The sequence below is a fragment of the Argopecten irradians genome, unplaced genomic scaffold (assembly GCF_041381155.1).
Source record: "Argopecten irradians isolate NY unplaced genomic scaffold, Ai_NY scaffold_0470, whole genome shotgun sequence".
Taxonomy (NCBI): Eukaryota; Metazoa; Mollusca; class Bivalvia; order Pectinida; family Pectinidae; genus Argopecten; species Argopecten irradians.
Genome location: NW_027187937.1, coordinates 39034 through 55268, shown reverse-complemented (window position 1 = coordinate 55268; position 16235 = coordinate 39034). Strand labels below are relative to the sequence as shown.

At 36.8% G+C, this 16235-nt stretch overlaps 1 protein-coding gene across 1 annotated transcript; it reads left to right on the top strand.

The window, feature by feature from the left end:
* Positions 1-955: 955 nt before the first annotated feature.
* On the top strand, positions 956-15157 carry LOC138312788 (mediator of RNA polymerase II transcription subunit 14-like). The gene is made up of 5 exons (XM_069253545.1): positions 956-965; positions 8524-8585; positions 8990-9097; positions 9208-9330; positions 13402-15157. The coding sequence occupies exons 3-5, from the start codon at positions 9083-9085 to the stop codon at positions 13663-13665; spliced, it is 402 nt and encodes a 133-aa protein (XP_069109646.1). The 5' UTR covers positions 956-965; positions 8524-8585; positions 8990-9082; the 3' UTR covers positions 13666-15157.
* The last annotated feature ends 1078 nt before the right edge of the window (positions 15158-16235 follow it).

Genomic DNA, 16235 nt, shown 5'->3' with positions numbered 1-16235 from the left:
CCAGTAGAATGTATCTAATGGTAGGCTATTCATATTGCATTTTGTTCCGTGGTCAGTGGTCCATCCTTCTTCGGTCCCTTCCGTCCTTTAAACAATTTCTTGTTAATCTGCTACTGAAGGGGGTCCATTCTCCAATTTCACTGGTAAGCTTGATTTGGTCTTTTCTTTGAATTTTGAATAAAAATCATTTCTACGTTACTTTCTCTGTTTTTGATAGTGATATTTTCTTGTATTTTACTTAATTTACTGCCTAGTGATGGGACATCCTCTCGCGTGTTTAGTTTTACACATCGTTCCTGGGCAGCCTCCATTCCAACCCTTCTATCCCATAATGCATTTGATACTCTGCTCACGCCGTCTGGACAGGGCAAGGTCACATCCCCCTTGGAGAGGTTCTTTGGTTGTGTGCTATTCACCAGGGAACCTTCCACGTATTATACAGAATGAGGAAAATGTAAGTTGTACATGTACTTCAAGGCCATTTGTTTTTGAGAGGGAGTGGTTTTGGGAACAGACAATGAAGAAAATCCCCTTATAAAGACTACTTTCAAAATTTAGTCTTTTTTTTTTTAGCTATGAAATGCTTAAGAAAAAGAGAAGTAAAATAATTAATAGTAAGCCCAACAAAAATGTTTTGCTTAGAAGTTTTGATATTGAAAATCATATCATAAATCTTTTGGAATAAAGTAGTCAGCTTCTTATTAGATCGTCGTGTTTTGTAATTGAAATGGCCACTGCGGCATTCAATAGATAATTACCTCTACTATATCAGGAATGTTTGCCAGAAAAAAAATGTATTGTTTTATTTTCTCCTTTCTTTAGCAGTTGAATTTGGTGCGATCGTCCGATGATGCCAACGTAGTTTATATTCAAGAGTTGACAACGCTTCAGTTCCGTAGTGAGCTTTAAAACGCATCCACTCCTCCACTCCAAAGTCTACATATGAATAGCTACAAACTTGCCAGGTAGGATGCTGTGCTGTCACATGTATGTTATATATACATTGGACCCGCGATAATCCGGACAGACCGATAATCCCGAAATCTCACAATCAGGACGGAAATGTCAGGTCGAACGGATTTCTGTAATAGCATTATTTATACTCACTAGTCCGGAAATTCGGATTCCGAATCCGGAATTGCATTTAGGGAAAAGAATGTAATTTTCATTTATAAATTCCCGCATTAATCCAGACAATCTTCTGTCGTCACGTGCAGAGAAAATCCAAGGCCACAGCTCCAGTCATGTGTAAAATATACACTACCACTTGCCACTATTGTGTGTTGTCATAACGACGGCTGCCAGGTCATAGCCACGGGCGTTTTACCTGAACACCTGTCTCACAGGTACATGCAGTCATGTAACAGTTCATTGTTTTTCTAAAGGAGATCAAACTTCAGTGTTGTTATTGAGATACGCAATATATTTTTAGCCACACACTTTGAACCATGCAGTTTGAGCTTGGGTACGTATGATGTAGATACCTCACTTGCAGAACATATCCCTCTGAGTTTCGGATACATTAAAGTGAGAAAATACTCACAAAATAAGTATTTTTAGCCCACCATCTGGCCCACCATTATCAGATGGTGGGCTATTCAAATCGCCCTGCGTCCGTGGTCCGTGGTCCGTCGTCCGCCGTCCGTCGTCCGTTGTCCGTCCGTAAACAATGCTTGTTATCACTATTTCTTAAAAACTGCTGCAAGGATTTTGTTCAAACTTCACATGGAGGGTCCCCTTGGTCCATATTTGTGCCATACAGATTTTGAGGCTGATCGGAAAAACAAGATGGCCGCCAGGCAGCCATCTTTGATTTTGGCAGTTGAAGTTTGTTATCAATATTTCTTGAGAACTACTGAAGGGATTTTGTTCAAACTTCACATGGAGGTTACCCTTGGTCCCTAGTTGTGCCATACAGATTTTGAGGCTGATCGGAAAAAATAAGATGGCCGCCAGGCAGCCATCTTTGATTTTGGCAGTTGAAGTTTGTTATCGATATTTCTTGAGAACTACTAAAGGGATTTTGTTCAAACTTCACATGGAGGTTACCCTTGGTCCCTAGTTGTGCCATACAGATTTTGAGGCTGATCGGAAAAACAAGATGGCGGCAAGGCAGCCATCTTTGATTTTGGCAGTTGAAGTTTGTTATCGATATTTCTTGAGAACTACAGTAGGGATTTTGTTCAAACTTCACATGAAGGCTACCCTTGGTCCCTAGTTGTGCCATACAGATTTTGAGGCTGAAAGGAAAAAACAAGATGGCTGCCATGCAGCCATCTTTGATTTTGGCAGTTGAAGTTTGTTATCGATATTTCTTGAGAACTACTGAAGGAATTTTGTTCAAACTTCACATGGAGGTTACCCTTGGTCCCTATTTGTGCCATACAGATTTTGAGGCTGAAAGGAAAAACAAGATGGCCGCCAGGCAGCCATCTTTGATTTTGGCAGTTGAAGTTTGTTATCGATATTTCTTGAGAACTACAGTAGGGATTTTGTTCAAACTTCACATGGAGGTTACCCTTGGTCCCTAGTTGTGCCATACAGATTTTGAGGCTGATTGGAAAAACAAGATGGCCGCCAGGCAGCCATCTTTGATTTTGGCAGTTGAAGTTTGTTATCGATATTTCTTGAGAACTACTGAAGGGATTTTGTTCAAACTTCACATGGAGGTTACCCTTGGTCCCTAGTTGTGCCATACAGATTTTCAGGCTGATCGGAAAAACAAGATGGCCGCCAGCCAGCCATCTGTGATTTTGGCAGTTGAAGTTTGTTATCGATATTTCTTGAGAACTACAGTAGGGATTTTGTTCAAACTTCACATGGAGGTTACCCTTGGTCCCTATTTGTGCCATACAGATTTTGAGGCTGAAAGGAAAAACAAGATGGCCGCCAGGCAGCCATCTTTGATTTTGACTTGGATTTTGATAGTTAAGGTTTGATATCCCCATTTCTCATAAAGTGCTGAAGGGATCTTTCTTAAATTTAATATGTAGGTTCCCCTAGGGCCCTTGTTGTGCATATTGCATTTTTTGGACCAAACGGTGAACAAGATGGCCGCCAGGCCGCCATCTTGGATTTTGATAGTTAAAGTTTGTTATGGCTATTTTCTCAGATTGTACTGAAGGGATCTGTCTCAAATTTCATATGTAGGTTCCCCTAGGGACCTAGTTGTGTATATATTGCATTTTGGGACCGATCGGTTAACAAGATGGCCGCCAGGCAGCCATCTTGGATTTTGTTATTCAAAGTTTGTTATCGCTATTTCTCAGAAAGTACTGAAGGGATCTGTCTCAAAATTCACATGTAGGTTCCCCTAGGGCCCTAGTTGTGCATATTCTGATTTGGGACCGATTGATCAACAAGATGGCTGCCAAGGAGTCATCTTGGATTTTGAAAGTTGAAGTTTGTTACCGCTATTTCTCAAAAGGTACTGAAGCGATCTGTCTCAAATTTTATATGTAGTATGTTTGAAAAAGTTTAAAAAGTAGAGAAAAAGATCTATCTTTCCTTTGTCAGATATAGATCATTCTTTGGTGGGCGCCAAGATCCCTCTGGGATCTCTTGTTAATGTATGTGAATCTCTTCGAATTCATCGTCTATGGTATATGATATAAAAGGCTACGGAACATGTCATATACACGTGTGTGACATTGTGCACAATGTTGGACGTGAACGTGCACGTGGTTGTTACACACATCTGTAATTCAGAAAGCAAAGATTTGTGGAAATGGTCAATAAAAACACACAATATACAAAATAACAATTTATATTACTTCATAAAATGTTCACAACTGTTTATTATCATAGTTTTCTTATGCCAAGAACGTAGATATAGATCCTTGGTTAGGCATTTTGAAGAGTAATTTGCTGTATGACAGATCAAGAGTGGATAATAGCTATATGCATACATAGAACACAATTAAAGATGGCTTTCGGTTTCGTATTTAAATAAAAAACATGTTTATTTAATATGATATGAAAAGAACACCTATAAAACATAACAAAAAAAGTATTTATTATAATACACGTATATTACATAAAAGCCTATCATCCATTAAAAGGTCAAGGGGAGTAACTCGTACATGGCAATTTGATCGACTAAGAACACAGAATTCGGCTGTCCGGAAAATTTGGAATCCGGATGGTTGTGGTATAACGATGCCTTGAAATGGAAATTTAATTTAAAGATTGAAGTTAAAGTAAGCTATATATAATTTGATATGATTGACCCACAGGTGTTCGTTTCTAATATAAGCATAAGTATAATACTGGGTCAAGGTCTATAACTCGGCCGGCCATATAACACTACCCAATTTCAGAAAAAGTATGATTATTATCCAACCGTATAGGATATAATAATAGAAATACTCTCAATCGACAGCCAGATAATTTATCTTTAATTTGGTATATGATACAAATATATATCATGCCGTATAAATGTCACTAGGTATCCAGAAACATCGGAAAACAGCCAGATTTCAACTGGTCGGGACACTGTGGTGTCCTCCGATAAACACGCTAGGGCTCTAATGGGTAGTTCAAAAACCACTGCATGTCAACACTTCAGCTTCATAGGAATTAAAGTTTGGTAAAAAACAAACTTACCGGTATGTTAGTGTTTATCTATGTACCATCCATTTGCGCAATACAGCCTTTTGAAATTTCCGATTGAAAAAAATGTGTGTCTCTAGCCGTCATGTTGATATGTGTGTAGTACATTTGTTTTCTCGGCGTTGATTGGTCAATTAATTTTCGAGAGCCAATCAACGCAAAACAAATCTACTGCACACATACTTACATGGCGGCTAAAGACATAATTTTTTTCAATCGGAAATTTCAAAGGGCTACGTTAGGCAAATGGATGGTATTTATCCAGGGATTTACTAACCGGTAAGTTTGTTTTCTACCAAACTTTCATTCTTATGACGCTGAAGTGTTGACATGCAGTGGTTTTTGAGCTACCCATTAGAGCCCTGGCGTGTTAATCGGAGGACACCACAGTGTCCGACCAGTTGAAATCTGGCTGTTTTCCGATGTTTTTTGGATACCTAGTGACATTTATACGGCATGATAAATATTGTATCATATACCAAAATAAAGATAAATTATCTGGCTGTCGATTGAGAGTATTCCTATTATTATATCCTATACGGTTGGTTTAATAATCATACTTTTTCTGAAATTGGGTAGTGTTATATGGCCGGGCCGAGTTATAGACCTTGACCCAGTATTATACTTATACTTATACGTTATGAAACGAACACCTGTGATTGACCAGTCAGGGGTGAAAAATCCACTAGCCCGACGCCCGGGGCTACCAAATTTTCAGCTTGGGCTAGTGGAAATTTTAGTCATACTAGCCCGGGGCTAGTGACTTTTTTCAAAGATATTTCAAAACGAAAAAACATCAAAATCACGTCATAATAACACTTCAAAACATTGCAATTCTATGTAATATTCGTCTAATCTAACTTTAAATCCTTAATTGGAGTCATGTTGTCTAAATTTAATTGACGACTGTAGACAGGTACAGTAGGCCTCCCGATCACCACAGTGAATAGTGCATGCATAGCATTTCATGTGAAAGAAAGTGACGTAATTTGCATTACCAAGTTCTAGAAAAATAATATACAAACCATTCAATACGTCATCTCAGCTATCAGATCAGTAAATTTTAATAGTTACAAAAAAATGATGTTAAAGAACTGGAATCTATTCCTCAAAAAAGTCGGCAGCAAAGCCATCGCCTGCAGCAGGCAGCCCATATTTGTTATGTTATTCTAATATCCGGGGGTCAAAGGTCAGGAATCCAGAATCCGGATTCAGAATTAAAAACAATCTTAAAATTGTGTTCTAAAAATAACACAGATTAAAGATTTTCTTAATGTTTATTTGAATAAAAAAAAGAGTAGATGCAAATAATAAAAAAAAACACTCAATTAAAAATATTTGAATTTCAATATTTTATATTTTTTCATTTTTTTTAGCTGGGGCTAGTAGATATTTAGGCCGGGCTAGTGAAATTTTGGTGTCTTCTAGCCTAGCTGGGCTAGTGGTTTGAAATAAATTTTTACACCCCTGCCAGTGTGAATATTCTTCAGGCACATATTTCAGAAATACATATGATATGTCGTGTATATGTCTCCAGGCCATAACATGACAGATTTGTCAGTTTTACATGTCCGATTAAATGTCCGTGTCTGGTCAGGTGTGACATATACATTTAATATGTAATAACCTTAATATGTCGTATCTATTCTGAGAAACATGTACACGTAGGCACATATTCACATAGGGTATAAAAAGGCCTGACAGAGATAGGCAGAGAGAGTCTTAGGGAGTTTTAGAGAGTCTCAGGTCTGAACCGCTCCCTCGGGAGTACGGTCCCACTTGTGATTCAAGATGCCAGGCACGGCATGATTCTGGACTGTATGTTGTAAAAGGTACCACACGAAATAAAACGTCGACACAACATTGGAGTTCTTCGACTTTCATTAAAACAATAACTATGTGAACCTCACGGACGATGAACTAACAACCAACTTCAAGTCATACTCCATCATCATAAACTTACAAGGTAGGTTTCGCCCAATGAAATATAAAGACTACGAAATTGAAATTTATCCTGTACATAGATATAATCTTCAGATCATTTTCAATGTATACAGCGAACAATATGGGTGGTCAGTTGCCTAGCTTGACCATGAAAGTACTCCTCTAAGCTTTACATAGAACATGACGTATTTTTTTCCAAAACGAGGCCGCATCAACAAACGGAAGCGTGCAACAAAATGTCAGATAGAAGTGACAGTCTTGACACGGCATGTTTAGTTAAAAAATCAACAACAACAATACATATCATATAATCTAAAACACTAATGTAACTTACATACGCTCGCTAGCTTTGTAAACCAAATATACATGTAGTTAGTCTGCGGATGTTTGTGCGCTGGCATATGTGTTGAAATTTAACTCACCACGTGCAATGCCGTTACACGAGTCCCAACAGATCCCGGCAGTTCCACTTGAGATGTGGCTTCTGTTTTTCTATTGCTACATGCCATCTCTGAATTTAATTCCCTATAGATATCCTAGGGTGCTACAGAATCCATTATAATTTCCTCCACTTTGTTGCCAATTCAGATATATTTTTCTTTATCTCACACACTTTCGTTCAGCCATTTTTATCCCCCGCCCAACGAAGTTGGCGGGGGATATGCAAATGGATTCCGTCCTTCCGTCCGTCCGTCCGTCTGTCCGTCCGTACGAATGGTTTCCGGAGCATAACTCTAAAACCAGTAGAGATATTTCCACGAAACTTCATAGACACATTGTTCTTATGGTCTAGTAGTGCTTTTTGCTATTTTTAGGTTTTCATTTTTTGCACTTTTTCCGTAACCATGGAAACATTGCTGAAAATATCATATTTTTGTACCAGGTTCGTTTCCGCAGCATAACTGGAAAACCGGTTGAGATATATGCACGGAACTCCATAGGCACATTAGTCTTATGGTCTAGTAGTGCCTTTTGCTATATAAAGGTTTTCACTTTTTGTACTTTTATCTGTAACCATGGAAACATTGCTGAAAATGGCAGATTTTTGTGTAAGAATCGTTTCCGGAGCACAACTCTAAAACAAGCAGTGATATTTCCATGAAACTTCATAGACACATTTTATGTAGGACTTCTAATTTTGTATTATGCTTTACTTTTTATTTAATATGCATGCAGTAAAACTCTGATATATCAAACTCAATTACTATGAACATTCACTTAATTCATATGTAACTCTTTGCTGTTTAAAACAAATCAAAAATCGCACTGTTAGCTGCTGAACTTTGTTAAAGCTAAGATCAATTCTGGTATTTTTCAAAGAAGCAAATGTTTTCAAAGTTGGTTTCACTTTGTTAAAAAAAACATAAATATGTTTTGTATATATTCTTCAATTGCAGTTGGGTTTTAAAATACTTTCCCTATACTCTTACTAGCGTATAAAATTAATGCATTAATTGATTCAGCTTTCCATTGGCGGGGGATCTAAATGACTTTGTCCTTGTGTTTACTTTTGTGCGTGACAATGCGCATGCGCGAAACTTCGACAACACAATCTATCGCCACTTCATTTGCATACAATTTTGTCTGACGGACACCGTAATAATTCAAGGATTTCCTTCAATTTTGTATTCAAGACACATTTGTTCAATCTCAAACGCATAAAGAAATTAAATTGAGGTACTTTAATATGTTTTTTCATCTTTTCTTCCGTTTATCGCATTTCACAAAAAAATATTTATTTGGTTGGGCGAAACCTACCTTTAAAATATTATATGGTTTAGGCTGGGAACGAAGGTGTCTGGATTATCAAGGTTCCACTGTATATATCTTTTATTCCTGATGGCTCTCTTTCAAATTGGAATTTCTCAGTTCTCTTACTACTGTTATGGAATTTACTGTATCTTATTATAAAAATATCTTTAATGTACTATTAATGTTACTGTCATTGGTTTGTGAAATATTTTTTAGATTCTCGAGACCAATTCCCCACAGAACTGATCAACATCCTGGAGAGATTCTTTGATTTAAAGGTAAGCACTTTTCTGTTACTGAGTTTGATGTTACAACTGAAGTCTTAAACAGAGACTTAGTCTGTCTTCAGAGCGAGATATGAAATGCAAAAAGTAAGAGACCAACTTATAACATGGTATTAGATTTCATCCCAAAATGACAGAAAAGATATACAGATAAAGAAATTAAGTGCTGTAAGTAGTTTTGATTTCACTAATTCAGCATTGCCCAATACATTTCTCGTAAAATTTTAGTGAACCAATCATTTGATCTTGATAATGCCGTATACTCTCACATAGCTATTGACCATTTTCAATGATAATATTGTACCTTGACTGTGAGGCTTTCCATGACTTAGTGTAGATCACTACTTAGAAACACACTAAGCCATGCCTTTTGTTATACAATGTATTTGTATTTCCAGGTTGCTACACATCCATACAAAGTTAATGCCCTTAGAGCGTTCTGCAGACTGTTACCACTGCCTAGCAGAATTCTGAAAGACTGTATACAGATCATGAGGCTTGAGATGGTAAGTTCTATATACTATCATGGTACCATGGTACAATCACAAACATTTTGTTTCTGCATTTTGCATGTGACATTTTAAATAAAGGATTATTTGATCCTTGTTCATTTCAGATGAATGAAACACGTAACACGAAATGGACTGTAGCATTCTGTCTAACAATTCCACCGTCTGCAGCCTCCATTGCTCCAGCTGGGACAGCAGCCATTGCTGTTAAGCAGAAGATGGTCCTAATGGTAAGATAACACAAGATCTTACAGCTTGCCATCAATGTTAAATGGCAGAATATGATAAGTTTCAGTATTATAAGTAAGGATTTAGATCTCTGGTCTGTACTGATTGTCATAACTTTAAACATGACACAAAACCTGAAATCCTTTGAAAGGCATGTCACATGCCTCCAATTTAGAAGTACTTGGTAACCAACTGCTACATTGAGGCTCATTTCAAGATAAATCTAGCCGTTTGTGTAGAGGTAAATCATTCAAATGTTTAGATGGGGACTAAGATGTCCTATCCCATTTATCATCATTTGTCTACAAAATATTTGGAAGTTAAAGCCAACTCAGTATTTACTGAGACATGTCTTTAATCACTTCTGTTTTGTTTACAGAATTTGAAAATCTAACAAATTCCTATTCAAGTTGAAATTATCAAATAACATTAATTCTTATTGTTAAGTTTGGTAAAAAACCCATATTTTACAAATTCTTTGGCATATTTGCTTTTACTTGTATTTTAGTGCGAGTGTACTCTCGCACTATTATTTTTGATGCTGTGAAACAGCATTCTTAGGTACGCTCGGAGAGCCTGTGCACATCGAAACAATGAAACCACTCCGCGATGAAAATTAAAAGTTGTTTTGTTTATTTCATGTAATACTTTATGGTATAAAAAAATAAAACCCCAATATTCAAAACCACAGACATAGAATTTGTACATACGTATACACCATGGATAGAGTGTTTTAAGTGTTCAGTTGGGACCCTATGATATTTGTATTACTCCGAGAACACTGGTCTCCCGAAAGTCACGAACAACGCCTTCTTCGCTGTCTTCCTCCGCGACAGGCTTTCGGTGGATTTTGGATTGTGTATGTTTATTTAAATTTTACGTAATTCATGCTAATGATCAATTATTGTAATAAAATGTTAGGAAGGTATTTGCAAAAGAAAGTTCTTATAACGCTTATACAGTTTTTTGTGTTGGTTGTATTGACGAACTATACCTGAGATATTATTGCGCAGTAAAAGTTAATAGTTTTGAGTACGTGCCTCCTCCCTTGATCTGTCACTTGGAGTTCTGTCTTTGTTTATCGACATCTGCGGTATATGGAAAGGGAAAAAGTACCAAATCTATCAACATAAACTTACAAAATATAATGAAAATATAGATCTTTTTATGTACGAGCAACTTAAAGTGACAAATAAACTTATATTGCCGTGTAATGTACGGTATCCTTATGAAGACTTGCTAAAGTCCGATGTATTGCAGTTTTCTTGATGGTAGCGTTCTTATGAATTCAAAAGAAATTTGACTGTTATAAATTACCAAATAATGTACCCTTAACTTGACAAACGTATATGGCCATGTTTTATCATTAGTCAAAAGTCGGCAAAGTAAAACTCACGATAAATGTTCTGCACGATAACATCTCGCCAACCAGTTACTGTAAGGCTTACGAAGACTTGCTAAAGTCCGATACATTACATGACGTTTTCTTGATGTTAACGGCTAGCGTTCTTGTGAATTTAAAAGAAATCCGAGTGATATACTTAATGAAATAATGTACCTTTTATTTGGCAAAAGTATCTGGCCATAATTTATTAGTCAAAAGTCGTCAAAGCAACCCATGTTAGTTTTCTAAAAAGGAAACCAAAACATATCCGGAAATGGTAATATTTCTAATGTTATATTTTTAGCCCACCATCATCAGATGGTGGGCTATTCAAATCGCCTTTCGTCCGTGGTCCGTCGTCCGTCCGTCCTTCCGTCCGTCCGTCCGTCCGTCCGTTAACAATTCTTGTTACCGCTATTTCTCAGAAAATACAGAAGGGAGCTTTCTCAAATTTCACATGTAGGTTCCCCTAGGGCCCTAGTTGTGCATATTGCATTTTGGGACCAATCGGTCAACAAGATGGCCGACTGGCGGCCATCTTGGATTTTGATAGTTAAAGTTTGTTACCGCTATTTCTCAGAAAATACAGAAGGGAGCTTTCTCAAATTTCACATGTAGGTTCCCCTAGGGCCCTAGTTGTGCATATTGCATTTTGGGACCAATCGGTCAACAAGATGGCCGACTGGCGGCCATCTTGGATTTTGATAGTTAAAGTTTGTTACCGCTATTTCTCAGAAAGTACTTAAGGGATCTGTCTCAAATTTCACATGTAGGTTCCCCTAGGGCCCTAGTTGTGCATATTGCATTTTGGGACCAATCGGTCAACAAGATGGCCGACTGGCGGCCATCTTGGATTTTGATAGTTAAAGTTTGTTACCGCTATTTCTCAGAAAGTTTTGAAGGGATCTTTCTCAAATTTCATATGTTGGTTCTCCTAGGGCCCTAGTTGTGCATATTGCATTTTGGGACCAATCGGTCAACAAAATGGCCGACTGGCGGCCATCTTGGATTTTGATAGTTAAAGTTTGTTACCGCTATTTCTCAGAAAGTTTTGAAGGGATCTTTCTCAAATTTCATATGTTGGTTCTCCTAGGGCCCTAGTTGTGCATATTGCATTTTGGGACAGATCGGTCAACAAGATGGCCGACTGGCGGCCATCTTGGATTTTGATAGTTAAAGTTTGTTACCGCTATTTCTCAGAAAGTACTTAAGGGATCTTTCTCAAATATCATATGTTGGTTCTCCTAGGGCCCTAGTTGTGCATATTGCATTTTGGGACCAATCGGTCAACAATGATGGCCGACCGGCGGCCATCTTGGATTTTGATAGTTAAAGTTTGTTACCGCTATTTCCCAGAAAGTCCTGAAGGGATCTTTCTCAAATTTCATATATAGGTTCCCCTAGGGCCCTAGTTGTGCATATTGCATTTTGGGACCAATCAGTCAACAAGATGGCCGACCGACTGACGGCCATCTTGGATTTTGATAGTTAAAGTTTGTTACCGCTATTTCTCAGAAAGTACTGAAGGGATCTCTCTCAAATTTCATATGCATGTTCCCCTTGAACCCTAGTTGTGCATATTGCATTTTGGGAGTGATCGGTCAACAAGATAGCCGACTGGCGGCCATCTTGGATTTTGATAGTTAAAGTTTGTTAACACTATTTCCCAGAAAGTACTGAAGGAATCTTTCTCAAATTTTATATGTAGGTTCCCCTACGACCCTAGTTATGCATATTGCATTTTGGGACAGATCGGTCAGCAAGATGATCGACAGGTAGCCATCTTGAATTTTGATAATTGAAGTTTGTTACTGCTACATATCTCAGAAAGTACTGAGAAGATCTTTCTCAAGGTTCATATATAGTTTGTAGTAAAAGTTTGAAAAGCAGGGAAAAGATCCCTCTTTCTGTTGTCAGACATAGATCATTCTTTGGTGGGCGCCAAGATCCCTCTGGGATCTCTTGTTCTGAAAATATTCTTCAATGTTAAGTGGATATTAAGATACGAAAATGTTTACTTATTATTTTTTTGTCTTTGAAGAGACATTGATGAAATTGATGATTTAGCAATTAATAAAGAATTATAAAAACATGATACTCAGATTCTGATCATTCGGTTTCATTGGTGTTGAAATCGTTATTTCAAAAATAATTTGGAAATAAAATTTATTACAGTTATCTCAGGATAATAAGTTATTCAACTTATTGTTCTTGAAAAACTTCAAATATCATAAAATAATACGGTATATCGTAAATATTTTTTTATTAAACTTCGAAATTCAACACTGCACACTTATGTATAGTTTACTAAATTCTATATCTAAATGAAAAACCATTTTTTTATACCTTTGTTTGAGTCCTTCATTCACAGCATCTATGAGTGGCCTTGGCACTTTGATTCTTGTGAAGTTTGTGTACATTCACTATGCGCAGATTCCAATTATTTCTAATAAATATATATAAAATAACCCACACTTAAGTAAGAGAAACAGAATAAAAAAAAAACATTATACAATATCAGTCCGGGTGCCTAAGCTCTAGATCTGATGTACCCAGAAAGGCATTCAAGCATGACACAGGTAAGTCACCACGAGCACAGGGACTGGACAGTACTGTGTCTATTGTATCAATATCAATAAGATAATAAACAAACTTCTATGTAGCGTGTAATTTTTTTGTCCATTCACAGCTGCAGCTGACCAGGGCGGATGTTCAGCTCCCGATCGGTGTGGAGCCTCAGTCTATTATTGTCCAATTATTGTATGACTTTAATGCTAACACAGTCATACAGATGGAGGTGCCGTCACGGAACCAGCCAGCCCAGCAACCAACTCAGGCTCACATGGCTGTCTCTGCCTTCCTCAAAAAGATCGAGATGCACCAGAACACGAATGAGTGTGCACTTTTCCCAACAGTTCATAAACTCATGCAAGGACTAGTCGTGCCAGGATAACTTTGTTTTGGCTATCAGATTTGGGGAAGAGGGTTAGTGGTTAATCACTGAAGAATTGAGTTAGGGATATTACTGAGAGGGGTAGTAGGGGGAATCTTCTGATTACTATGGCAACATGGTCGGGGAGAAGGGTAATATGGTAGAATTTTGAGTCAGTTTGTGCTACCAAGATAAAGTTGATTGAGGAAACCAAAGCTTGTTTGACACTTTAAGATGTGTGATTAAATGTTCTTATATTTATCACATTCTAAATCATTTTCATTGATGAATAAATTCACAAAAAAGGATTTACATTAATCTATTTGAAAAATGAAAGATGATAATAATAAGCATCTAATTGCTGGAGATGCCTGTCATTTAGGAAACTATAACTTACTGGCAGCAGACATGAAGCTTTTGATCAATTATTCATACTTTTACATTATTGTAGACTAGGATTTCCATCAGAAATGAAAAGTGAAATTGTTGTAAACCAGAGGAAACAAGTGTTGACAGTGAATGAGAATCTCTGTGGCTTTTACAATTATTGTAAATGTAATGTTTATTGTTTACAGAAACCATATAAAAAGTGGCTATGCTTTGTTAGCATGGATGAGGTAATAGATTTGTTCAATCTTATTGTTATACATGTATATGGTGATAATCTTGTATCTAATTGATTGAATGATAGAGACAATCATGGTTTTGTGGTCTAATTGCAGGATCAAGAAACAATCTTAAGAGACTCTAGCTTTACTTCAGCCAACTATTAACATAGAAACTTTTCATAATGTTATTTGTCAATGTCTAAACTTAGATTATTTTATGATCTTAGACCTAGGTGTAAGAAAGAGGTAGAAAAACCAACATTGAATTAAGGAATATTTCTTTGATAAGGTTTAACTCAACCAGCAATGCTAAGTCTCATTATTATTTCCTTCTTGTTTGCATTTTAGCAAGTGCCTGGTAAAACAAGATGTCTTGAGTGTTTACATTTCAATGGATGCTGCTGTACAGTTTATTATTGCTTGATTTTTATCAGATAGTTCGATCACATGAATCTGTTCAAGCTTTCTGTATCATTTGTTTTGTCAATATGATGTTCAATATCATTCGAAGGTTGTAATATTGCCTATTTATAGAATTATTGAATGCAGTACTTCGAATACTTTGAAATTGAAATGTTAGTTATTAAACTTCAAACCTCAACTGTTTACTGTAGTGAATAGACTATTTCCTTGAAAATTATAAATGCAGACATCAGTCAGCTATTATACTTCCACATGACAATGTGCAATGTCTACATTGATTTTATAATTGGATTAAGCGACTTTGTTCAATATGAAAGTTTGCTTGTAAATAATATATGTTGATGAAATTGTGAATACCTGTCATCTGTTAGTTATTATATAAATTCTGAGTCTCCATTTTACATGCAACATATATCATTTGTGGCAATATTTTATTATCAAACTTTCCACATTTGAAGAAAAATAAATATGATTACAATGAATTGTGATATTTTCTGTTATCAGTCAGTGCCCTGGGGAACTAGCTTTTCTGTGTGGTCCCTCTGTACCTTATTCCAGATTATCTATCTCCCACATCATGTGAAAACGAAATTGATTAGCAATAACCATTAATCAAAGTACTGAAAGTACTGAGACTTAAGCCTAAAAAAAACATTACAAATCAAGAATTCTGATTTGCATTGATAACATAAATGATAAATCTCAATGTAAAAACAGCATGGCCATCAATTGTTGTCAAATTGCAATGGTAAAGAATTTTTTTGTATACTTTTTTAGAGTTAATTTTCTATTTCCTTCTACTCAAAACAAAAAAACATGCGTTATGCAATACAATAATCCAAAAACATTGCAATTCCTTAGATAAATGAATATGATATTGGTGTACATCATATCATAAATGAATTTGATATTGGTGTACATCATATCATACACATCATGTAAATTCCCAGTTGGACAACTATAAATTCCAAGTAAAAGTGTTGTATTATAAATGCAAGGACACTATCATAAGATGACAATTTATTTCATTATATATAAACAAATAGCAAATCATAAAAATAGGGTCGACCATGAGGGTGATGACCCCAGAGGGCCTGTATCGCTCACCTGGTTTGTAATGCCAAGTAATGTTCTAAATACAGGTTCATTGTTTCTTTTCTGAAGGAATAAATATTTCCTCTAATTCACCTACTGGGCCCTTTCCTACCCCCGGGGGGTCAGAGCCAACATTTATAGAAGTTCTGTTCCCCTTCCCCCATGGATGTTTGTGTGGCCAAATTTGGTCACAATCCATGCAGAACTCTAGGACAAGTAGCGATTTATAGGATTTACCTCTATTTCCCCTATTGGGCCCCACCCCCTCTTGCCCCCGGGGGGTCAGAGCCAACATTTATAGAAGTTCTGTTCCCCTTCCCCCAAGGATGTTTGTGGCCAAATTTGTGTCACAATCCATGCAGAACTCTAGGACAAGTAGCGATTTATAGGATTTACCTCTATTTCCCCTATTGGGCCCCGCCCCTCCTGCCTCCAGGGGGTCACAGCCAAACTTTATACAAGTTT